Source organism: Trichogramma pretiosum, unplaced genomic scaffold (assembly GCF_000599845.2).
Source record: "Trichogramma pretiosum strain Unisexual culture from Peru unplaced genomic scaffold, Tpre_2.0 scaffold26, whole genome shotgun sequence".
Taxonomy (NCBI): Eukaryota; Metazoa; Arthropoda; class Insecta; order Hymenoptera; family Trichogrammatidae; genus Trichogramma; species Trichogramma pretiosum.
The window spans coordinates 1,736,668-1,756,577 of NW_019641640.1; the positions used below are offsets into that span (position 1 = coordinate 1,736,668).

At 41.8% G+C, this 19,910-nt stretch overlaps 1 protein-coding gene across 3 annotated transcripts in view; it reads right to left on the reverse strand.

Annotated features, from left to right (window-relative positions):
• Positions 1–19,910, reverse strand: part of LOC106652640 (alpha-mannosidase 2) — a 106,618-nt gene that overhangs the window by 32,018 nt on the left and 54,690 nt on the right. For all 3 annotated transcript variants that reach the window (XM_014371715.2, XM_014371716.2, XM_014371714.2), the window contains exon 3: positions 3,108–3,200. In XM_014371715.2, coding sequence (XP_014227201.1) covers positions 3,108–3,200 — 93 coding nt within the window. The remainder of the gene's footprint in view (positions 1–3,107; positions 3,201–19,910) is intronic.

Consider the following 19,910-nt stretch of genomic DNA (forward strand, 5'->3'; position numbering starts at 1 on the left):
AACAATATTATTATAAACTATTTTGGCATCATCCCGTGAACACTGTTTGTATTTATAGTAAAAATAAATTAGTTTGAATGTTGTCTTTCGCGATGAAACCAACCATAACACCAAAAGATAAACTTTACTCAATTGATATTCGTGACACTAAATAAGATCCATTGTTTAATTCAGATACTAAAATGAATAAAAGTGGGAAAAAATCCGAGAAAGTTGTCTCTAAAGATCATTTAAGTGAAAACGATATTGCGGTTTCAGACGACAAAAAATATGTTTATGATATGTGTCAGGAGGCATTTACACTAGATCCAAACATGATAACTCGCCGAGACACAATTCATAATGAAAAAAAGTCTTATCATGCGACAAGTGTGAAGAGAAATTTGAGTTTCGAAGTCATTTGAGTAGACATCAAATATCGGTACACAAAGGCTGCAAAAATTTCACTTGTGACAGGTGCGAAAAGAAATTTGTGAAACAATCATGTTTATTTACGCACCAAAAATTAGTATACACAAAGATCGTGAAAAATTCACTTGCAACAAGTGCGTGAGAAAATTTGAAAATAAATCAACTTTATTCAAGCACATAAAAATATTCCACGAATTTTTCCAGGATTACTTATGTGAAATATGCGCGAAGAGATTTGGAAATAAACATAGATTGCTCGTGCACATAAAGACAGTTCACGAAAGTCGTAAAGATTTAGCATGCGAATATTGTGAGAAAAAATTTGGACGTAAACAGCATTTACTCCAACACCAAAGGAAAGCTCATGAAGATCGCAAAGATTACGCATGTGAGAATTGCGAGAAGAAATTTGGACGTAAGGCAGAATTGTTGAAACACCAAAAGACAGTCCAGGACGGTCGTAAAGATTTCGCATGCGAAAATTGTGAGAAGAAATTTGGCGAACGGGGAAATTTGATCAGACATCAAAAAGTAGTCCACAAAGGTTGCAAAAATTTCGCATGTGAAAATTGCGAGAAGAAATTTGGAACTAAATCTGTTTGGTTAAAACACCTGAGGACCGTACACGAAGGTTGTAAAGATTTTGCATGCGACAAGTGCGAGAAGACATTCGGGTATCAAAGCACGTTCATCTGTCACCGAAAAACAGTCCATGAAGGTCGAAAAGTTTATGCATGCGATAATTGCGAGAAGAAATTTGGAAATAAGTCGGATTTAATCAGACATCAAAAGACAGTACACGAAGGTCGTAAAGATTACGCGTGTGACGAGTGCGAGAAAAAATTTGGACAAAAAGTGCATTTGCTTAAACACCAAAAAACCATTCATAAAGGTTGCAAAGTTTATGCATGCCACAGTTGAGAGAAGAAAGATGATTGAAAATTGTAAATATGTGTTAATACTTATACATATGTTTTTTCCAAAATTTTAATCAATATTGTGCTGAAATGATGGTATTTTATCAGAACCTTGGGTGTTCAACTATCATGACACCTTCGTACATGTTGTTGAGGTGTTTCATTTTTTAACCAGATTTCATGTACAGTTAATTACTTCCCTCTGTTTATTTTTTATCCACTTGGTTCCTATAACTATTCATGACCTCGAATTGATCGAACATGAGCTAGCGAAAGATTTTACTAAATTTGCTGATAAAGTGATTATTTCTATTTATAAAGATACTATAATAAGCCTATTAATGTTATTTTTAAACATTGTATAATAATAAAAGGGATCATTTGACCGATCATTTTTTGAATATTTTCTAGAGAAAATAAAGGTAGCAAAAATTATTTTGTTTGCATCAATAACTAATGCGTTCGATTTCATAGCACTATTTTCAAAACAACATAAAAATTACCAGATTTCAAACTTATTATTCTTACGATCCAGAACAATTTTTATTCTAGAATAATTTTTTATTCAATATTTCAACCTATAGAAAAAGTACATTTTTGTACTAGAATAAATGAGTTTAATATCTCATTTCAAGCACATTTAAATTGTTTATATTTATGTATAAATGTTGGTATAGGTGCTTGATCGCTTGGTAAATTAAATTTCACGGACAAAAGCGTCGGACTACACACCCTCGGACGATGTAAACGCACGACACACACGAACGTGATAAATCCACGTCATAAATACTCAGTAGAAAGCGGCTGGGATAGGTATATAGCACAGAGCCAGAGAAAAGAGCGTCAACGCGTCGCGCGATTACTTGCCATTTCAAGGTATCATGTGCGCGCGCGAGACTGTACATATTTATATACATAGTGCATTCTCCTGGAGTGCACTAAACTCTCAAACGCACTCAAACTTGCGAGAGCGAAATTTACGATGAGCTAAACGTTGCAATTTTACGCGATTGAAAGAGTTTCCAGTGAATAGCTGAGTATATTTTTTATATGAACGTTAAAGAAATCGATTTCAATTATAAGTGGATCAGGTTTTTTCACGAATTTAGTGGTTAGTGAACCATTCAACCCCATCATGATTAAACGATATTGGCTTTTCTTCGCGATTCGAATGATCATTAAAGTTAGCAGCATTGAAAAAAGTCTTGTTTATACACTCGAACAAAAATGGCTTTGTACTACAGTAAAGTTTAAATGATAATATGAGGGCTCGACGTGCAGCTCTCTATATGTATGCTTTAACGAGTTTAAGTTCGGTAAGGACTTAAGCTGCTGTTGCATTGTTTCAACTTCAAAGTGAAATTCCACTTGATACTATGGATATAATATGTACCTGGTGCGCGCGAGCGTGAGTGCGCTACGTACCTACTCGCACGAGGAAAAGTCAAACATGAAGCATTCTCAAACTTTGACGCAAACTCCGACAAATATGTGCTACTAACGTATATATTTCACCTTAAATTTGTCGTACAAACAATTTCGTACAGTGAAGCTCAATGGCAACAGAAAAAAACTGGGACACGTAATCTCTGCTGCAACTGGCACAGACGAACTCGAAACTAATTTTATTAAGTAACCGCTCTTGCTGCGCTTTGTCCAAACATTTTTCAAAGTCATTCCCGAAATGAATTTATTTCGTTTCACGGGATGAGATTCACACGCGTGCTAATTTAATTTAAAATAAAATTTCGATTTGGATATTAGAAAAAAAATGCTTACTTTTAAGGGTGGTCTTCTCGAATCTTTTTTATACTCAGAATAGCGTTGTTCGAAACTGTCGTCCCAGTATTCTCGACTTCTCATCCACGATGGCTGAAACAAACAAAGGGCATCATTAGATGTTGAATCTCAAATTTCTATTCAGCTTGGCAATTTTATTCAACTATATTCATGATTTATTCCGTCATTGTTTCTGAAAAAAATCAATAGCTGAGGAAAATAATATTGCGAATGTATTTCCGGAAAAGAATATCAATCCGTGGGATCAGAAGTAGGCACGTCGTGAGCAGTCTCATTGAACCTGCAGATAATTACCACTCAAAAAAGCCTTGTACCCCTGGAGCGTGGCTCATCCGCAGATATTGAAACGATTTGCGGGAGTAACGCTGGCTCGGCAGAAAAAAAACTCCGTATGCTCTCTTCCCTACCGTTCGCGTGTGGGGTATCGGCCCGGAATATAGGTATAAAATAAACCTGCGCACGCATAGGTGTTCGCTTGTTCCGGCCGATCTGCTGTGGTGTGTACGTGTGCAGCGCGACAGCCAATAAAAGATGGTTTTCGACTGGTGGTCAAGCGTTGTTGTGTAGGTGTACACGTATTGTATAGGTATAACGACCACTGAAGCACCGATTTTTTTCAGTCCAACTCGCTTTTTATTCGTAAGTAATCAAGCGAAAATTTTCCACTACCACACACAATCATAACGCCAGAAATCGGCTGATTTTTCACCCGTAGTGATATAGATTTGATAGCAACGTACCGATGATCAATGCAAGAGTGATCTTTCACAAGGAATTTGAAAGGATCTTCTACCGCATTATTCTTAGTTTATTTTTAAATTACTCCTCATAGGCATTAAAATAATTCTCTTGGCTGTAAATTTTTTTACTCATGGACATTTCAGAAATAACATTTTCAGAGTAATTTTCTTAAATTTGCAAAAACTTTTATAATTCATTTTTTATTTTTTAATCGTATGATTACAATATAAAATTAATTTGACCAACGAAGCATGGAATATTATATACAGTTTTAATGGAGTTCATATATATTAATATCGCAATAATGAAGTTTCGAATTTCAGCCTGTCTTTATTACACTTTATTATTACGAGCTTTCAGCAAGCACCCAATTTTGGACTCTTTCTTCTCTTCGCACATACACTTCACACCCCCTTGACGCATAAGTAATGTTCAATCGATTCTTCAAAATCCATGTGCAATCAGCAGCATTGAGTCGCTCTACGTTATACGAGTGTGTGTACTCCATCGGAAAAAGGCCGAAATGTACGCGCTGGCCTCATCGCGCTACCCCGAAAAGACTATTATATCGCTTGATTGCTCGTCGCTGCGCATGTTGATAGCGCTCGAGCAAAAGCAAAAGCTATATAGCACGTACGCGCCGTATAAATATATATGCGCCGATGCAGGCTCATGCCGCGTCTCGCACGTTTTAGCGATTCGACTCGCGACACTGTGCGCATTATCGTACACGCGATATAGCTCGCGGTAAATGAACGAAATTCGATTTTATTATCAATATTTTCCCTAAAATGGACTCCTTATAAATCATGATTTTCACTGGCTGACTAAGATTTATGGCTTTAAGTGCGTGCAGACCGTTGACTTTTACAACGGGAAAATCTTCGTTAATAATAGCGCGTTCAATTAATGCGCTACACGCGCGCGAGCTCTTTATTATTGGCCCTACAGATAGCGCGCGTATAAACGCGCAGCGCGATATATATATTTTGTTCATTTTGCATCGAAAGCACTTCGCGTAGAGCCCTATATACACATGCCTGTATACATAAATGGCATACGGGATTCGCGCGCCCCATCGTTTGGAAATATTCGGCTGAATTCGTTATTGCCTATATTACTACGCTAATGTAGCGTAATTTTGAGTTTACTCTTGTTCATACTATACGCGTAGTGCAAAGCCTCCGACTTTTACTCTATATTTGAAAGGAAAAAAAAAATAAATAAACGTCGCGTTGGTTTTTTGCGGGTACTCGTACTTTTTTTTTATTAAAAAAGTCAATTCGTTGGTACAACGATGATACAGCTTATACGCTACATGGATTGTCCATAACTTCATATATACAGTAGAGATTGGCTTTGAAGCTAGTCTCTCTTGCGCATACGTTATCGTATATGCACGCAGAGAGCTTGTGTAAATTGTAATCCGAACGCATATGCATGAAATAGCTTCATTTTCGACATCACTGCGTAGCATTCATACTAGTTTTTTGAGTCGCGCGCTTCGGAAATTCGAATTGCCGGGGATCGATTAGAAAAGTGCGGGGTATGAAAAAAAAATTTGTTTGCTCGAGTGCACCCAGCAGCAGCAGCTCGAATTCTATTTGTCCAAGCGAATAAAAAGCTCGCGAGCAGCAGCATCAGCAGCAGTAGATTTAAATGGCGATTTATACAAAACATATCTCTCTCCACGTGTTCGGCTCTCATACGGTACTCGGGGCAATTGAGTCGCGGAACAACAATGCGCCTCGCAAATCACAGCTTATGCGCGGGGTAGAGAGCAATATATAGAGAGTCAGGTCGATCATTCGGCGCGTATGTCACACAAATAAGTCGTCGTCGTCGTCGGGCGCTCGGATTTTTCGACGCGCGTCCAGTGAGTGTATAGTAGTATAGTCTGCTCTCGGCTGCCGTGATTTAACGACATTGTGTGTATGAGTGTGAGAGCTTTCAAGGGCCGACGACTCGTATTCCGCCGTCTCGTGCACGTACGTAGCTCGCTATATAATGTGTGCTGCTCTCACACCTGAGTCACCGTCGACGTCGTCGTCGTCGTAGTAGTATAGTCGTCGTATAGTCGTCGACTAGCTCGAGCTTGTGACATAAATCTCTCTCGAGTCATACACTGCGTTGTGCGGCATGTGCGATATCTGCGCTGGCGCACCGCATGATTTCTCACCCGTGTGTGTATTCTCTTATTTATTCCTTCTCTTTCTCACTCTCTCTCTCTTTTGCTCTCCCTAGCCCCTCTCTCTCTCTCTCTCTCTTTCACCGCAATGCCGCATATACGAGACTCTGTCACGAAGCGTAGCCCGCGACCTCGAGCTTTTCTGTATGCTGTGAGCCGTTGGCGCTAAATATGGAATAGCTCCCGTGTCGCTAGTTTATATTATCATGACTTCTCCCTTCCTCTCCATAGCAGCCCATGCCCATGCACTGCGCTGCACGAATTATATACGCTCGCCTCTATTTGCTCCCCGCGCGCGAACTAAAGAATATATTCCACGTGGTGCCGCGGTGTGTGACCCTCTCGCAAGCGCGATGAATGATTTATCCACCATAGAGGGACATACGCAGCCATACAGACACCACGGCTCTTATGTATAGCGTCTCTCTCACTCTGGTTTGTTGCCAGGAGCACTTTTCAAATGGGTATATAAGCGCGCGCGACTGTCATTAATTTGCACGTGAATCAGTCTGCAGAGATGTTAATGCGGCGCGCGATCGGGGCAGCAGGTGTCTGAGATTTAGCGATTCTCTAAATAGCGAATTTCACGCTATTTCGGCCCATGTACTACCGCGACGCTAGCCCATATACCTTTTATGGTTTTAGAAAATCGCCATTTATTTATAGGAAATCGATTGCGTTGATTTTCTTCAACGATGCTCAGCGTCCGATTTTGCGGATAAATGTTTATCAGTGCCTCTCGATTACAGTTACGTTTGAGATGGATTCTTTACAGCGAAACATTTATAGCCACTACTTATTTATGGCAAACCATTTCTCTCTGCTTAAGTATAACGCAGCATAAAACGTTTAACCAAGGCTCTACAACTAATCCAATGCACAAAGTCCATAAAATATCGCAGCCTACTCATAAGATTATGTGGATAATTGCTGCGAGGGTTTAGCTATGATAAAATGGTAATAGGCTGTTTTTAAAAGAGGATTTGAAAGCTCATGCTAAAAATTTTAGAGTGAAGAACTTTCGCAAGCTATACAATCTCAAATTACAATAACTTATAGGGGAAATTGATCCTATATAAATTGACCCTATATAAACCATTATTCGATTATTTTTTCTTTTTAACTTATACAATTATATTTACTTTGCCACTTGCAGATTTAAAACTAAAGATACACGCCATCTAGTGATGGAGTCTTGAAGTAATATTGTGATATTAAAGTAGTTTCCTGAATTTTTCAAAACAGTTAAATTTTCATGTTCAGGTTATTATATATGCACTTAAAGAACGTGTAATCTTACGAAAATCGATAAATTATGACTCAATTAAATATTTAAAATAAAAAAAAATGGTAATAAGCTGTTTTTCATTCAATTCAAATTAAGGAAACATTCCATGTGTCAAGTAGAATATGGCTAAATACACAACGCAACAGGATAATTGCGTGCAATATTCGCTATATTTTCATCGATTAATCACTATTTGCTTAGCTCTTGTATTGCATCGTGAACTACACGGCTTATAAGTTAGACATACAGCAGCGCATGCAGTCTGTATACAAGTAACACACGTGCAAGCAAGGTGTGTAATGGTTTTCACGCGATGTTACGCTCAGATAAGGTAAACGCAAATACTATAATATATAAGGTTGAAAGTTACTGCCATTTGCTGTGCTACGTGCTAAGTTATAAATCATCCATCACGATGTCTCGGGTGCCCCAAGGCGGCGGCTTCCTCGGCTCAGCGTTTCCGCCTTATTTTTGCTCTCAAATATTCGCGCACAAGGAGTCCGCATATTTTACAATGGCACAGCGAATGTAGGCGATGCAATCTGTTTTCCCGCGCGCACGTGTGTCGCGCGTGCTCCTCGCGGATATTTTATTTCATATAAATTTTGACCTAGTTCATCGAGTTGCGAGCTATAGAAACACTTCTCCAAGAAAGTATCCGAGAGTAAAGTTTCGCTATAAAAGATAAGACTTTCGACTTGAGTTATTATTGGTCAAATGTCCACTTAATACATTATCTTTTTATAGAAAACGTACAGCACGATCGAACGGATCTTATAAGTTTCGTCCGGGTATAATAATTTCATAAATATAACAAGATTTCATATTTATATTTTTCTCTCTTTATATATTATCTCGTAATTCAATGAACAATTCTCATTTTTTTATTTTTTGATGCTCGGCAATTCGATTCTTCTCACCTAATTCTTTTTCCAATAAAATCCAAAGAGTGAGAGAGAGAGCTGGGCGAAAGAACATTATATAGGTTGAATTGTTCCGAGAGAGCCGGACCTCTATCGTCTGCACGTATCTCGTAAGCTCGGAGCTTTCTCTTTCTCTCTATGTCTCTCGCTTCCTCTCTCGCTCTTACGATTGTGGTGTGCGCGCTTATATGCTGTGCTACGAGTGCAGTCTGTGGCTAACTGCTCCCGAGGCCATTTCAACTCCTCGACGATGACGATGACGACGACATATTTGAGAATATCCCTCTACAGAGAGACAACAATCAAGAGAGAAAGAGAGAGAGAGAGAGAGAGAGAGGAGCCTCTTACCCGAGTAGCAGACGGTCTTTGCATGCGAACGGAAAAGTTGCCCCGAGTACGTAGATTCAGATATCGAGAGAGAGAGGAACTTTACCCGTCCACAAAGAAGATCGAGTTCCCTATTTTTTATGAGATTTTCCTTTGTTCGCAGAGAAAAACCCATTGAATCGAACAATGAGCTATTGATAAAATTTTATATTTTGTTTGTTTCAGGAGAAAGCGAAATTATTTATCGAAAGCTCCGTAGGATATTGAATTTCCGGTATTAATTACTTTTATGCAACTACAGCTCTGCACGTTAGATTATCGATTTAATTGAAGAGACATCAATAATAAAACCATTTACAACATTAACGACTTTTTCATTGATTTTAATTATGTGCTGGGCAAAGATGCATCATAGCGCATTGTGTACAAGGGAGAAAGACGGATGCGAGCTTAGCAAGCTCAACAAATCAAACGAAGCTGCTGTCGCTTCTGCTTTGAGAAAGTGACGCGAGCTTTTACCTACTATATATTGTGTATCCCGAGCTCAGGGCATATCACCGGAGTAGGAAAGACAAGTTCGTCTCGCAGGATATACCGAATAAAAAGACAGGATGCGAGGGTATAAGAGGTGGGAGTACACGACTCCGAGGTACACGCGTACACACACGATACACACGAGGAAGTGGAAAAAGATATATACACTATGTAAAAGTTACTAGTAAGTCTCGCAGCAGAGAAAAGAAGGATCCACTGTATGATTTATGGGCTCGCAACTGTAGCGCGGCGATACATGTATAGTATAGGATCTAGATGTGAGTACGAGGTACTGCGCAAAATGTATGGAAATACATGCGGCTGTCTGGGAATCTTCGGCGCTGCACGGAGTCGCGTGTGCTCGACCTCTTCACGCACATATAGTCAGATCAAATAGCAAATCCCGGAGAACCGAATCTCGCTATTACCTCGTTTGTACAGGGTAAATAATTTCCGGCTCCTCTTGTAAACAGTATTTCAAAATTTCTAACCCCTCGAAAATATGTATTCAGCCTTGATTTCATATATTTCTTTAGGATTTTGGTTGAAGTTCATTTTATTTATTTTTTTGTCATCACCTTCTTTGAATTTTTAAAAATATATTGCGAAAATTTCACGAAGGCTAAGCATAATATATTTAATAACAGCTTAAAAATACGTTTGTACACCTTCTTAATATTCAAAAATAATGAAAGTCCTGAAGGCCTATATAAAGTAATGAACACTTGAAAAACTTTCGAAAATTGGCCTGAGAAATCCGAGCCCTGCGCGCACGTATGTATATTCATCGACGGATTGTAATGAGTTGCTCGACTCGCTTGTTAAAAGCTCTACACACTCCCTTCGCGCAGTCTCGCGCTCAAAAAGGGTTGAAAACCGAACAACACCGCCTCTGCGCCCTGCTGCCTGACTTCATGCATATAAATATAATGGGTTAGGGAGCTGTTTGCCGGGCGCTTTATGACGGTTCATCAATGCCGCGCAGCGTCTCGTATCGCGCAAGAAAATTCATCCGGCGCCATTTCTCCCCTTTTCCGTTCTCTCTCTCTCATTGCAGCGCGGCTAAGGAGGCAGAGAAAAGAGCCTTAAAAGTATACGGCGCGCTGCAGAGTGGCCGCGAGACGTTAAACATATATTATACGCGTATATATAACGGGGCGCGTTTGCGGTTCGTTTCTTTGTTGCCATTGTCGCCTACACACAGTCTAACGCATATATATAGATGTATAAAGAACTCGTTGAGAGCAACCAGAATACAGCAGTAGTAGAGGAGGAGAAAACGGCCGCAGAAATGGAGAAACGTCACCAACCGCGAGTGAAGTTTATGCGCTTTAACCGCAGCCAAAGTATAGCAGTAGTAGTAGTAGCAGTAGCAGCAGCAGCAGTAGTAGCAGCGGCGGTAGCGAAGAGTGCCTGAGAATGGAAAACAGAGGCTGGCTCTTTGTATATAGTATATACGAAACAAAAAAGAGAGAAAGAATCGAGAGTACGGCAATTGGAATTGCGACGACGGTATACTTGCTGGTAATGGCGAAATAAAATTCCGAGATAGAACTTTAATAACGATACTTTACGGCTTACGCGCGAGAGAGCGGAATCATATTCCGAAATGGTTCGCACCCACTCGTTTTGATTGAAAAAAATAGTGCACGTACAATATAGGAGAAAAATGGTAAGCTATGATACGCGGAAAACTAGAGGAATAATAGAGATAGAGAGAGAAAGAGCAAAAAAGAAATAATAATAATACGCGTGGTAAAATATTTGACATGACTTCGCAAGAGAAATGAGCAACTATACATATCTATCTATCCGGCCGTTTGTGTGTTGCTTGTAACTGAAAGCTCTAGGTCGCGCAGACATTGGCAGCCAGCAGAGAAGCAACCGAAACGTCGAGCTTGCGCGCGCGAGCTTTCGAGTATAAAAGCTGAAATTCAAAGCGTGCCAGGCTGCTGCTGCCGAGGCTATATAACTAACTAGAATTTCAACGGGAGGCTTTGCCGAATGACGGCAATGCAGCAGCGGCAGGCTATAATTTCGCGAAAGGACGAACGAATGTAGTGCTGCTTGCTGCTATGTATAGGTTGAACGAACGCAAGCATATAGGTAAAAGCGGCGCCAGGCGCAGCAGCAGCATCTCTCTCTCTATTAAATCGTGACTTGGTATGCTTGTCGTGAGCTAGCGACGCGCGTACACACTCACGTATATGGGGGCTCACGTCGGTGTATAGTACACCATACATACCGTAGCTGTGCACGCTCGGCTTGTAAGTGTCGGATAAGTGCCATATACTGAAACGGAGCGACTCATTTACGGCTTGGCATCGCGCGCGAACACATCCACACACTCGGTGAAGGCGGCGACGGCGGACCGTTGCGTGTGCGCATACGGAATATGAGAAAGATATAGAGGCTAGTTTTACCCAAAAATTAGTAAACTTTTCCCTCACTGGCGAAACTCCACACGGATGGCTCGTTATATTTTACACATCGTTCATTATCGCAAGCTGCCATCGCGCGAGAGCTTCAACATGACGAACGCTAATGAGCACGAGCATTTAGAATTATAAACTTCGGCGCACGGCTCTCCTATACATATACGTATAGCCGACTTAGTTATTATTCGTGTCAAAGTCCGAAGCCGCTCGGATCGCTCGAAAAGCTGCTCGTGGTCGTCGCGTGTGTGTGCGCGCGCACCAGAAAAGTCCAGCTATGGATTGATGACTCGCAAAAATCACGTCGATCCCGATGCCGCCACGCTGCACTGCGCACACCGATAGCAGACGATCGACCCCTACATACATATATGATGATAGGCTCGCACATGGGAGTATCTCGCGAGACCGTCGACGCATCGGAAGCGTTTCACACACTGTCATGAAGAGAGAGAGAGCTTATCTGTGCTCTACCAGCTATAGAGAGAATATGCGTTCGTATACGCGGATCGATCGTGGAAGCTTTGTCAAACAAGATGAGAAAATGTCTCCGTAGCTGATGAAGCATAATCTTGCCAATAACGATAATTGAATGCGATTGTTCCAAAATACAAAAAGCTTTTAAAATGCTCGATTTGCTCGAGAGGTCGTCGCGATCTCGACAACTAATAATCAACAACGACTGCTAATCATTTGAAAATTTTAAAAATAAAATGTCGCTTCTTGCAGGCGCGATATAAAAAATCAAACTTTAACGTCAAAGTTTTACGCGCTCCTATGACTCGATGTATACGCAACGTTAAAGTAGCGAGTTACGCGTGGCATAAAATAAAGAACGGAAAAAGTAAAGCCCTCGACACGTGTGCTAATCGAATCGGTGAGTGTGTGTGTCCGGTGCGAATGACGTTCGTGCCCGCGATGGCATATATCGTGGCCGGTGTATATACCCTATAGTGCCTAAGGCGACTTTGATCTGAAATATCGTAATAAAGTCCTTTTCCATTGGCGCTGCCGGTTTCCACATTGCCGAGTGAGTGTATTTCAAGCGAGAGACGAGAAAATTCTGCGTAGTATATAACGAGCTTTGACGAACAGCTCCTTTTTGTTTGAGAATAATAAATATGGAAATCAAGGCTGATGGTTATACTTTCTTGTTTTTTTTTTTTTTCATGCGGCTTATAATGAGATCGCGGAGAGTACAGAGTTTCGTTTACAGCTTATCGTTTCGCTGAATAAAATTCAAGCTTCAACTACAAATTACAATAGAAAACTCTTTAATTAAATAGGTGAAGAAAAAGACGGGATGTTTAACAAGAAACTCGACTGTACCACGATACACGCGTCATAAAAAGTAAGATATTTGCCCGTGAAAAATTAATTCGTTGACACGTTGCCACAAAAAAGAAGTAATTCGAAAATGAGGTAAGTACGTACACGAACCTCGTCCCGCCAGCCCGTAATAAATATCAGCCGCACATAAATTCGCATATTGCACGGGCAACGTAGCAGCAAGCGTGCGCGCCCGCCTCGATCGGTTCACACTCTATATAATACTCTCGGAGCTCGCCCTATACACAAAAGCCGCGCCACTGGCAAAGTGCATGAGAAAATGACATTGCAGTTTGGAGAATATGCTCCGTAGTATATCGGGATCGCAAGCGCATAATATAACGCGGTAAATATAGTTTACCAGGGTTGACTGCGATCGATCACTACTCCTCACTCTGCTGCTGCTTGGGATTTATCATCGCTGCTGCACAACGCGAGCAGCAGCAGCAGCAGCAGTCCTTCGGCTCCCGCATCAAATGCATTTTAAAAAGCCATCATAAATATAAATTATATACGCTCGCTGCGAGCCTTTCAATGCGATGCACTCTCACTGCTTACGATGTACGGATTACTGCAATATAGAAAACTTTACTTTATACAGAAGGGGGAAAAATGGCTGATGCGGTGTCTGGTAAATGAAAAAATAAAAAAAGGCTTGAATTGAAAATAACAAAGTAGCTCACAAATAGCATATGTAATACCTAAGCATTATTGCTTGACCACTATTACTTTTTACTCTGGTAGAAATACTGATCAACGTTAATAATGGCCTGATGACCAAAAAACCACCGCATAAAATGTTTTAAAATACATTATCATTTTGTGGCTTGTTTTTGGCAATTTTTTATCTGATATATCGTTACGAAAATCTTACAATACGATAATGTTACTTCAAGCATTTACCAATAGATGGCGAGTGTCTTTATCTGTAAACCTGCAAACGGGCAATGTAAAAATGTGTATAAGTATCGAATGAAACGTTGAGTATTAATTAGATAATTACCATGTTTTATCGAGTATTCGCGCGGGCTCAATCCTTCTAAATTAGCGGAATGCTTTGATTGAATTAACTCGCAGGGATTACTGTCCTCGAGTAATAGACTTTTCTTCGTGAATTTCCTGCCAGCTCGAGATCTCTCCGATTAAAAACACTCGACTAAAGCAGAGACTGGTGCGCGCAAGCCTTTCCTCCCTCTCGTCGCTCTCTGACAATGTAATTACTCCACTTCTGAGCAGATACATACCCACAGAGAGAAAGAGGGTACACATGCTTGTACGTTATAGGAAGGAACTGAAAAGCAATCGGTTTTTCTCTGAATTTAACTCGCTAGTCCTCGTTCTCTCTCAAAGTGTGTAAGTAAGAGTGACGAAGCCTGAATTGACGGGGGATGGTGGTATTAGCTGGCTCGATCGGTGCGGTGGGTAGTGTGCGGCTTCGCAGGAAGTACGTGCATAATCCTCGGAGATGCAGACTCGCAGATAAGTCTCAGTCAGTCTGGCGTAAATAGCAACGTAATTGCCCTCGCCGTTCAAGCGTGAGTCCCTATACACGCTACATAACTGCTGTGTATAGCCTGCACAGACACACACACCCACATTATTGCACGATCGCAAGCACACGACGGAGTGTGGTAAGGACCAGGGGCAACACAGACGCCCACTCCCCGTATACGGGGCTTGCATTCGAAGCATCATTACCAGCGTGGCAGAAGCTCGAAGACTATACGGTATACAGGAGAGCTAGCTCGTGCGCGCAATCGCTCGATATATCTCGCTTGCATATAAAGACACCCTCCCCGAAGGCAGCTACTCGCTACTCGTCTCTTCTCTTTCTGCGGGCTTATACGTCGCTTTTATGAGTCGCAGAGAGATCGTCCTTTGCGCTGCATGCGGCAATCTTCGCCGAGGATACGCGCGTCGAACGGCCGAAGATGAACCGAATGCAACTCTCCTCGCGCGACTATAATATAGAGAACATTAGACGAGCTCGCGCACACGGCTGTAAAAATGCAAAACGACGATGACTACCAAAGGACGCTTTTATTATACGCAGGTCCCGCGCGCTCTGATGCTGCTGCTGCTCTGCTCTCTACTGTTGCACATAACGTATTATTTCGCGCTACACTCTTGGCTGGCTTTTATTATTGCTTTTGCTTTTATACGCCATTATAGACGCAAAGCTACGATGCGTTTGTATTTACGAGAAAAAGGACTTTTATTACTCGTTTTCCTTTTTCGTCTCTTACGCGCATAGGCTTTTATCACCATCTCGTAGGATATCTCGTGATATCGGGTGACTGAAACGCAAACTCGCTCCGTCGGCGCAGCGTCTGTATACTTGAGTATTTTCCGAGAGTGACTTTTCTTCACAAAAAAATTGACAGATTACCTTTTCAATTTGGCACTTTGGAATAGTTGACTTTTATGACTCTTCTGTTTTTGATACACGGGTGATTAATATTATTGCATTATTTGTGTTTATATAGTGTCTCGTGCTCAAGCGCGCCGTTAATTATGTACTCGGAAAAGTTTTCGTTTGCCGTAATTACTAAGGGAAACTCTTCTCTCGCAGCTAAGCAACGATTTCAAGTATTTGATCGTTTCTGACTAATTCTTTCATTCCACGGACTCTCAAGAAACTGATTCTCTAGTCGAAAGAGAAAGAGAGAGAGAGAGAGAGAGGATATAAACCACATCATGATTGTATATTGAGAGAGAGAACGAGAAGTTTTGAACTTTGGGGTGAATAAAGATGAGACGCGGCATCTTACTTACGGCCGCTGCTGCATTGTTGAAGTTTATCGCCGGGCAATATTATGTATATATAATCGAATCCGTTATAACCGCGTTATTCAATTAGTCGCGTTTTAGAATTTACCGGGCGAGCTGCTGCTGCTGCTGCCTATGCGGGTTCTATATGTGATACACTTGTTAGGTCGGGGCATATAACTTAAGGAGCTGCGAAACCCCCGCGCAGATAAGAATATTAAATCCAGGCACAGCGAATAGCTCTGAGCTATTCGCAGTTATACGCACGCTGTGTTTACTCGATTGGTCGAGTATTACTTATACATATAAAGGGAAAAGCGCCCAGCGCCAAAGGCGACGCACCTCACCGCGCACCAAACAAAATATATATATATACGCGGAGAGAAACAAAGGCGGAAAATTTTTGCACACGAGACTCGAGAGGGAGAGAGAGAGCGACTTTTTTCTTCGTCGCTATATATACTGCGTAGATTACGTAACTGCGAAACGTACCTACATCCCTGCGTGTAACGCGTATATAATGACGGAACACAGCTCGGGATATTGCGCTCGAGGCTGTATTCGCAGAAAATTATTACGTTCAAATAACACGGGCAACGGAGTACGCAGGCACGTTAGTACAGTACACGCGTATACGCAGATATCGATGCGCACGGCACGCAGTATACGTACAGCGAGTTCGTTAATTGCGAGCAACGAAAATTTTTTGTCGACGCACACGTGTACGTGTATATGTACCTTCGCGAAATATATACATATGGGATATTTTTCCAGTTCTCGGATGCTTCTCTCGCTGTCCTGCACTGCGCGGCGCAGCAATATACGGAGCGATGCGACGCGCGCGCGAGATATCGTAAAAAACAACAGCTGCGCGCAATCGGTAATCGATGCCATATACACAGCGATGCGCTTGTACACCGTGTGTTTATGTATATCGTCCCATATTTGTGCGCAAAAAAAAACTAATATCTGAAGGATATGTTTTTTTTTTCATGCTTTTTCGCCGCCACCGCCACGTGTGTACGTGTTTGTAGTTTGTACCGTGCGTGGCATGCCGCTATCTAAACACACGGGCGCGCACACGTAAACACAAAACACAATGGCTGGAGAGGCAGGGAGAGAGAGAGAGAGAGAGAGAGCGAGAAATGCAGATTTTGCAGAAATCGCGGGATGGATTGAAAACGCCAGAAGAGGAGGAGGAGAAGGAGAGAGGGGGTTCAAACTGCTTTTGACAATTGATCGACGCGCCAGTGCTATGCAGGCGAACCCTTTCGCTAATACATACACGATCGAGAGTCGGCTGCGGTCGAGTCGGGTCGGGACCGAGGCGCGCACTGCACTCACTGCACACTGCAATATAGCCGGCTCGCATAGAGAATAGATGGCGTGCGGCTCCTGTCACAAATCGTTTTAATTAAAAGAATATATCGCTGTATTACAATTGATCAGTCTCTGAGGACCGACGGGCTATATATATATGTACGCGCGGCGACGGCGGTGGCGGCGCAACACACGGGGGTCGTGCATTATTCATTGTGACCGTAATTACAAACGTTTCTCGATGAGTAAATAATTCATACGACTCGCGCGTTCTTCGATGCAACATAATATAATACATCAGATGGATGCAAAACGAATGTATAATATCGATACCTAGCATACATGCATGCATGCATGCATGCTTGCGCCCAGCTAGTTCTATGCTCGATTGTTCGCCGATATACAGTGTCACTATTAAAGTTAATCAAGCTGCAGTAGAAGCAGCAACAGCAGCAGCTATTCAACGTTAAAACCACATTAGCCAACGTTATACGGGGTGGACTCAATTTGCATTCGATGTAAAATTGAAACGAGAGAGGGAGAGAGAGACGGAGAGATGGTCGCATAGCGCGGAAAAGAGCATTCGGAGATAATTACCTTTATGGATATTTCATCAGCTGGCGACGAGCGAGTCGCGATACCGCACCGACAGAGAGAGAGGCGGAGGGAGATTACGACGAAATGTTAATTTTTGTTGAATTACTACGCGGTCCTTTCCCAGCATGGAGAGAGAAAGAGAGAGCATCGGTACCATCTACTTATCTATGCCGCGCGCCGCTTAAGGAATGGAAATTTTATGTGTGCCAATTGGCCATGGTAAATGCGCGAGCTCGTTGCCGCCGCCGCCGGCTGTTTCGTTGTTTTGCAAAGTAACTTTGCTGAAAAATCGGCAATAAAGTTTTTGTCGCCTCGCGCCGATACCGTGCACAACGCGCAGAGAGAAGAAAGAAGTGAGATATACACGCGCGGCCAGAGTATAAAATTGCTTAATGGACGGGAAAAGAACGATAGTGAGCGCGCGCGCGGTGAGGCGCCGCCGGGGGAGGAGGAGGAGGAAGGTATTACCGCACACTACTCGGGGGGAGGACTGCATGAATCACTTGAATTCATTGCGTGGATCGCATCGTTACTTTCTTCTCTCTCTCACTCGCTTCTCCTTTTTTTTTCATTCTTTAAGCGCGCGAGGTGGTGGTGCTTCCGATAAATTTATTCGTGAAAAAAGTTCAGCTCTCGCAGCCCAGTGGCTCTGATTATAACTGTGAAATAATTGGAGTATAGGAGCTGCTCTATACGTACACGAGAAATGTAAGCGCCAACTTTTTTCCCCGCGGCAAAGTTCAAGAAATGAAGCGGAATAAATACTCGCTCCCGCTCCCGCGCGCGCGTGATGCGCGTCGCGGTATTATGCATGTTCGATGCGTCGACCTATAGATATATATCGCGCTCGGAGCCCTGCGCAGAGAGGTATTATGTACACTAACGCTTAAGTGACTTTACGTAATACTTGAACTCGGCATTTCTACTGACTATATTACCCCCCGACTATAATCGGCTTTCGTTACCTTGATTCTTCATCTTGTCAAGGCATTCCCTATATTTTATGTCAGTTGAACTTCTCTCCCTTTCTTGTTATTATTCTATAACGTTTGCTGTGTATGGCTTGACGTGCACCTTCATTATCATTTCAGTTTGATTAACCAGTCAGACACGCTAACGCGGTACACCTCGCGTGCGCCCGCCACGGGATTCGGCATGAAAAAAATATGAAACCGTTTACTTTGTCAACTTGAGAGCTCGACGAGTTGATCGTTGGCAATGAACCGTCGAAGCCTTAAATGTTGTATCTTTATTACCGACGACTGCTTATTGCCAACCTAAAAACCTAACACTGACATCAATTTTCAGAATAGGTCAATTCTAATTGTAAGTCCCGTTGTTTGTTTCTTTTGCCATCTTAGCCGATGGATGTCTTTCTCTCTTTTCTTCTCTTGACACGCTTCAATGTGGATTGCTTGATGCAACGTTAAATTTATTATGAGATAATAATGTCAATACTTTTTATTGGTTTTTTTTATTCAACCTCGGGTAGTAATCTCCCTTTTTAGTCGGATCTTTAAATTCGAAAGTAAGTGTCTATTAACGTAAAAGACATTATGCCCGAAAAATTGACATTTAATATTTTTCAAAAATGGTTTTGAAATGCCGAAAGAAAATGAAATTTCGCGAGAAGAATAGAGAGACGGATGCATGAAAAATTGCGAATGGGAGTGTGAAAAAGCATCGCGAATAAATCACTCGGGTAAAGGACGTTAACGGGTTAAGAGAAATCCAGTTTCTGCTAACGGTGATGCCGAAAGATATAGTTCGAAATCTTATTCCATTTACTGATGAAAATCTAATTGCGAGACGGATGGCTGGCTTTCGTGCGCATGAGCACACACAAACACCCACATATTCATGGATAAAAATTCAATCCCAGCTAGATATGTAAACCTCTCGCCGTCGTGCACCCAAGGAACTCGACGCATGGATTTCAATATATGCACCCTTGTGTATAAAGAAAGCTCCGAATGCATTGCATATCGTGAATCTATGAAGAGGAGAGAGAGAGAAAAAAAACACTGATTAATTTTACGTTCACGTTCATCGAGTCGAAACGATATGCGCGAACTACATTTCGATCCATCTGTCAGGTCTTTTGCCTCTTCTTTTTTTTTTTATTTCTCACTGATATTTATTTCTTTGGGTTGGTGGAAAGGGTTTCAAAAAATACACTCTAAAAAGAGATTTTTTCCACAAAACTGGAACAAAGATCGTTAGCAAATAGGAGCCGAGCCTAGCCGAGTACAGCGCAAAAAAGGCGCGCGCGCATGCAAAGCATCGTGTTTTTATGCATACACGATTGCGAGAGTTCGTATAGTGCGGAGA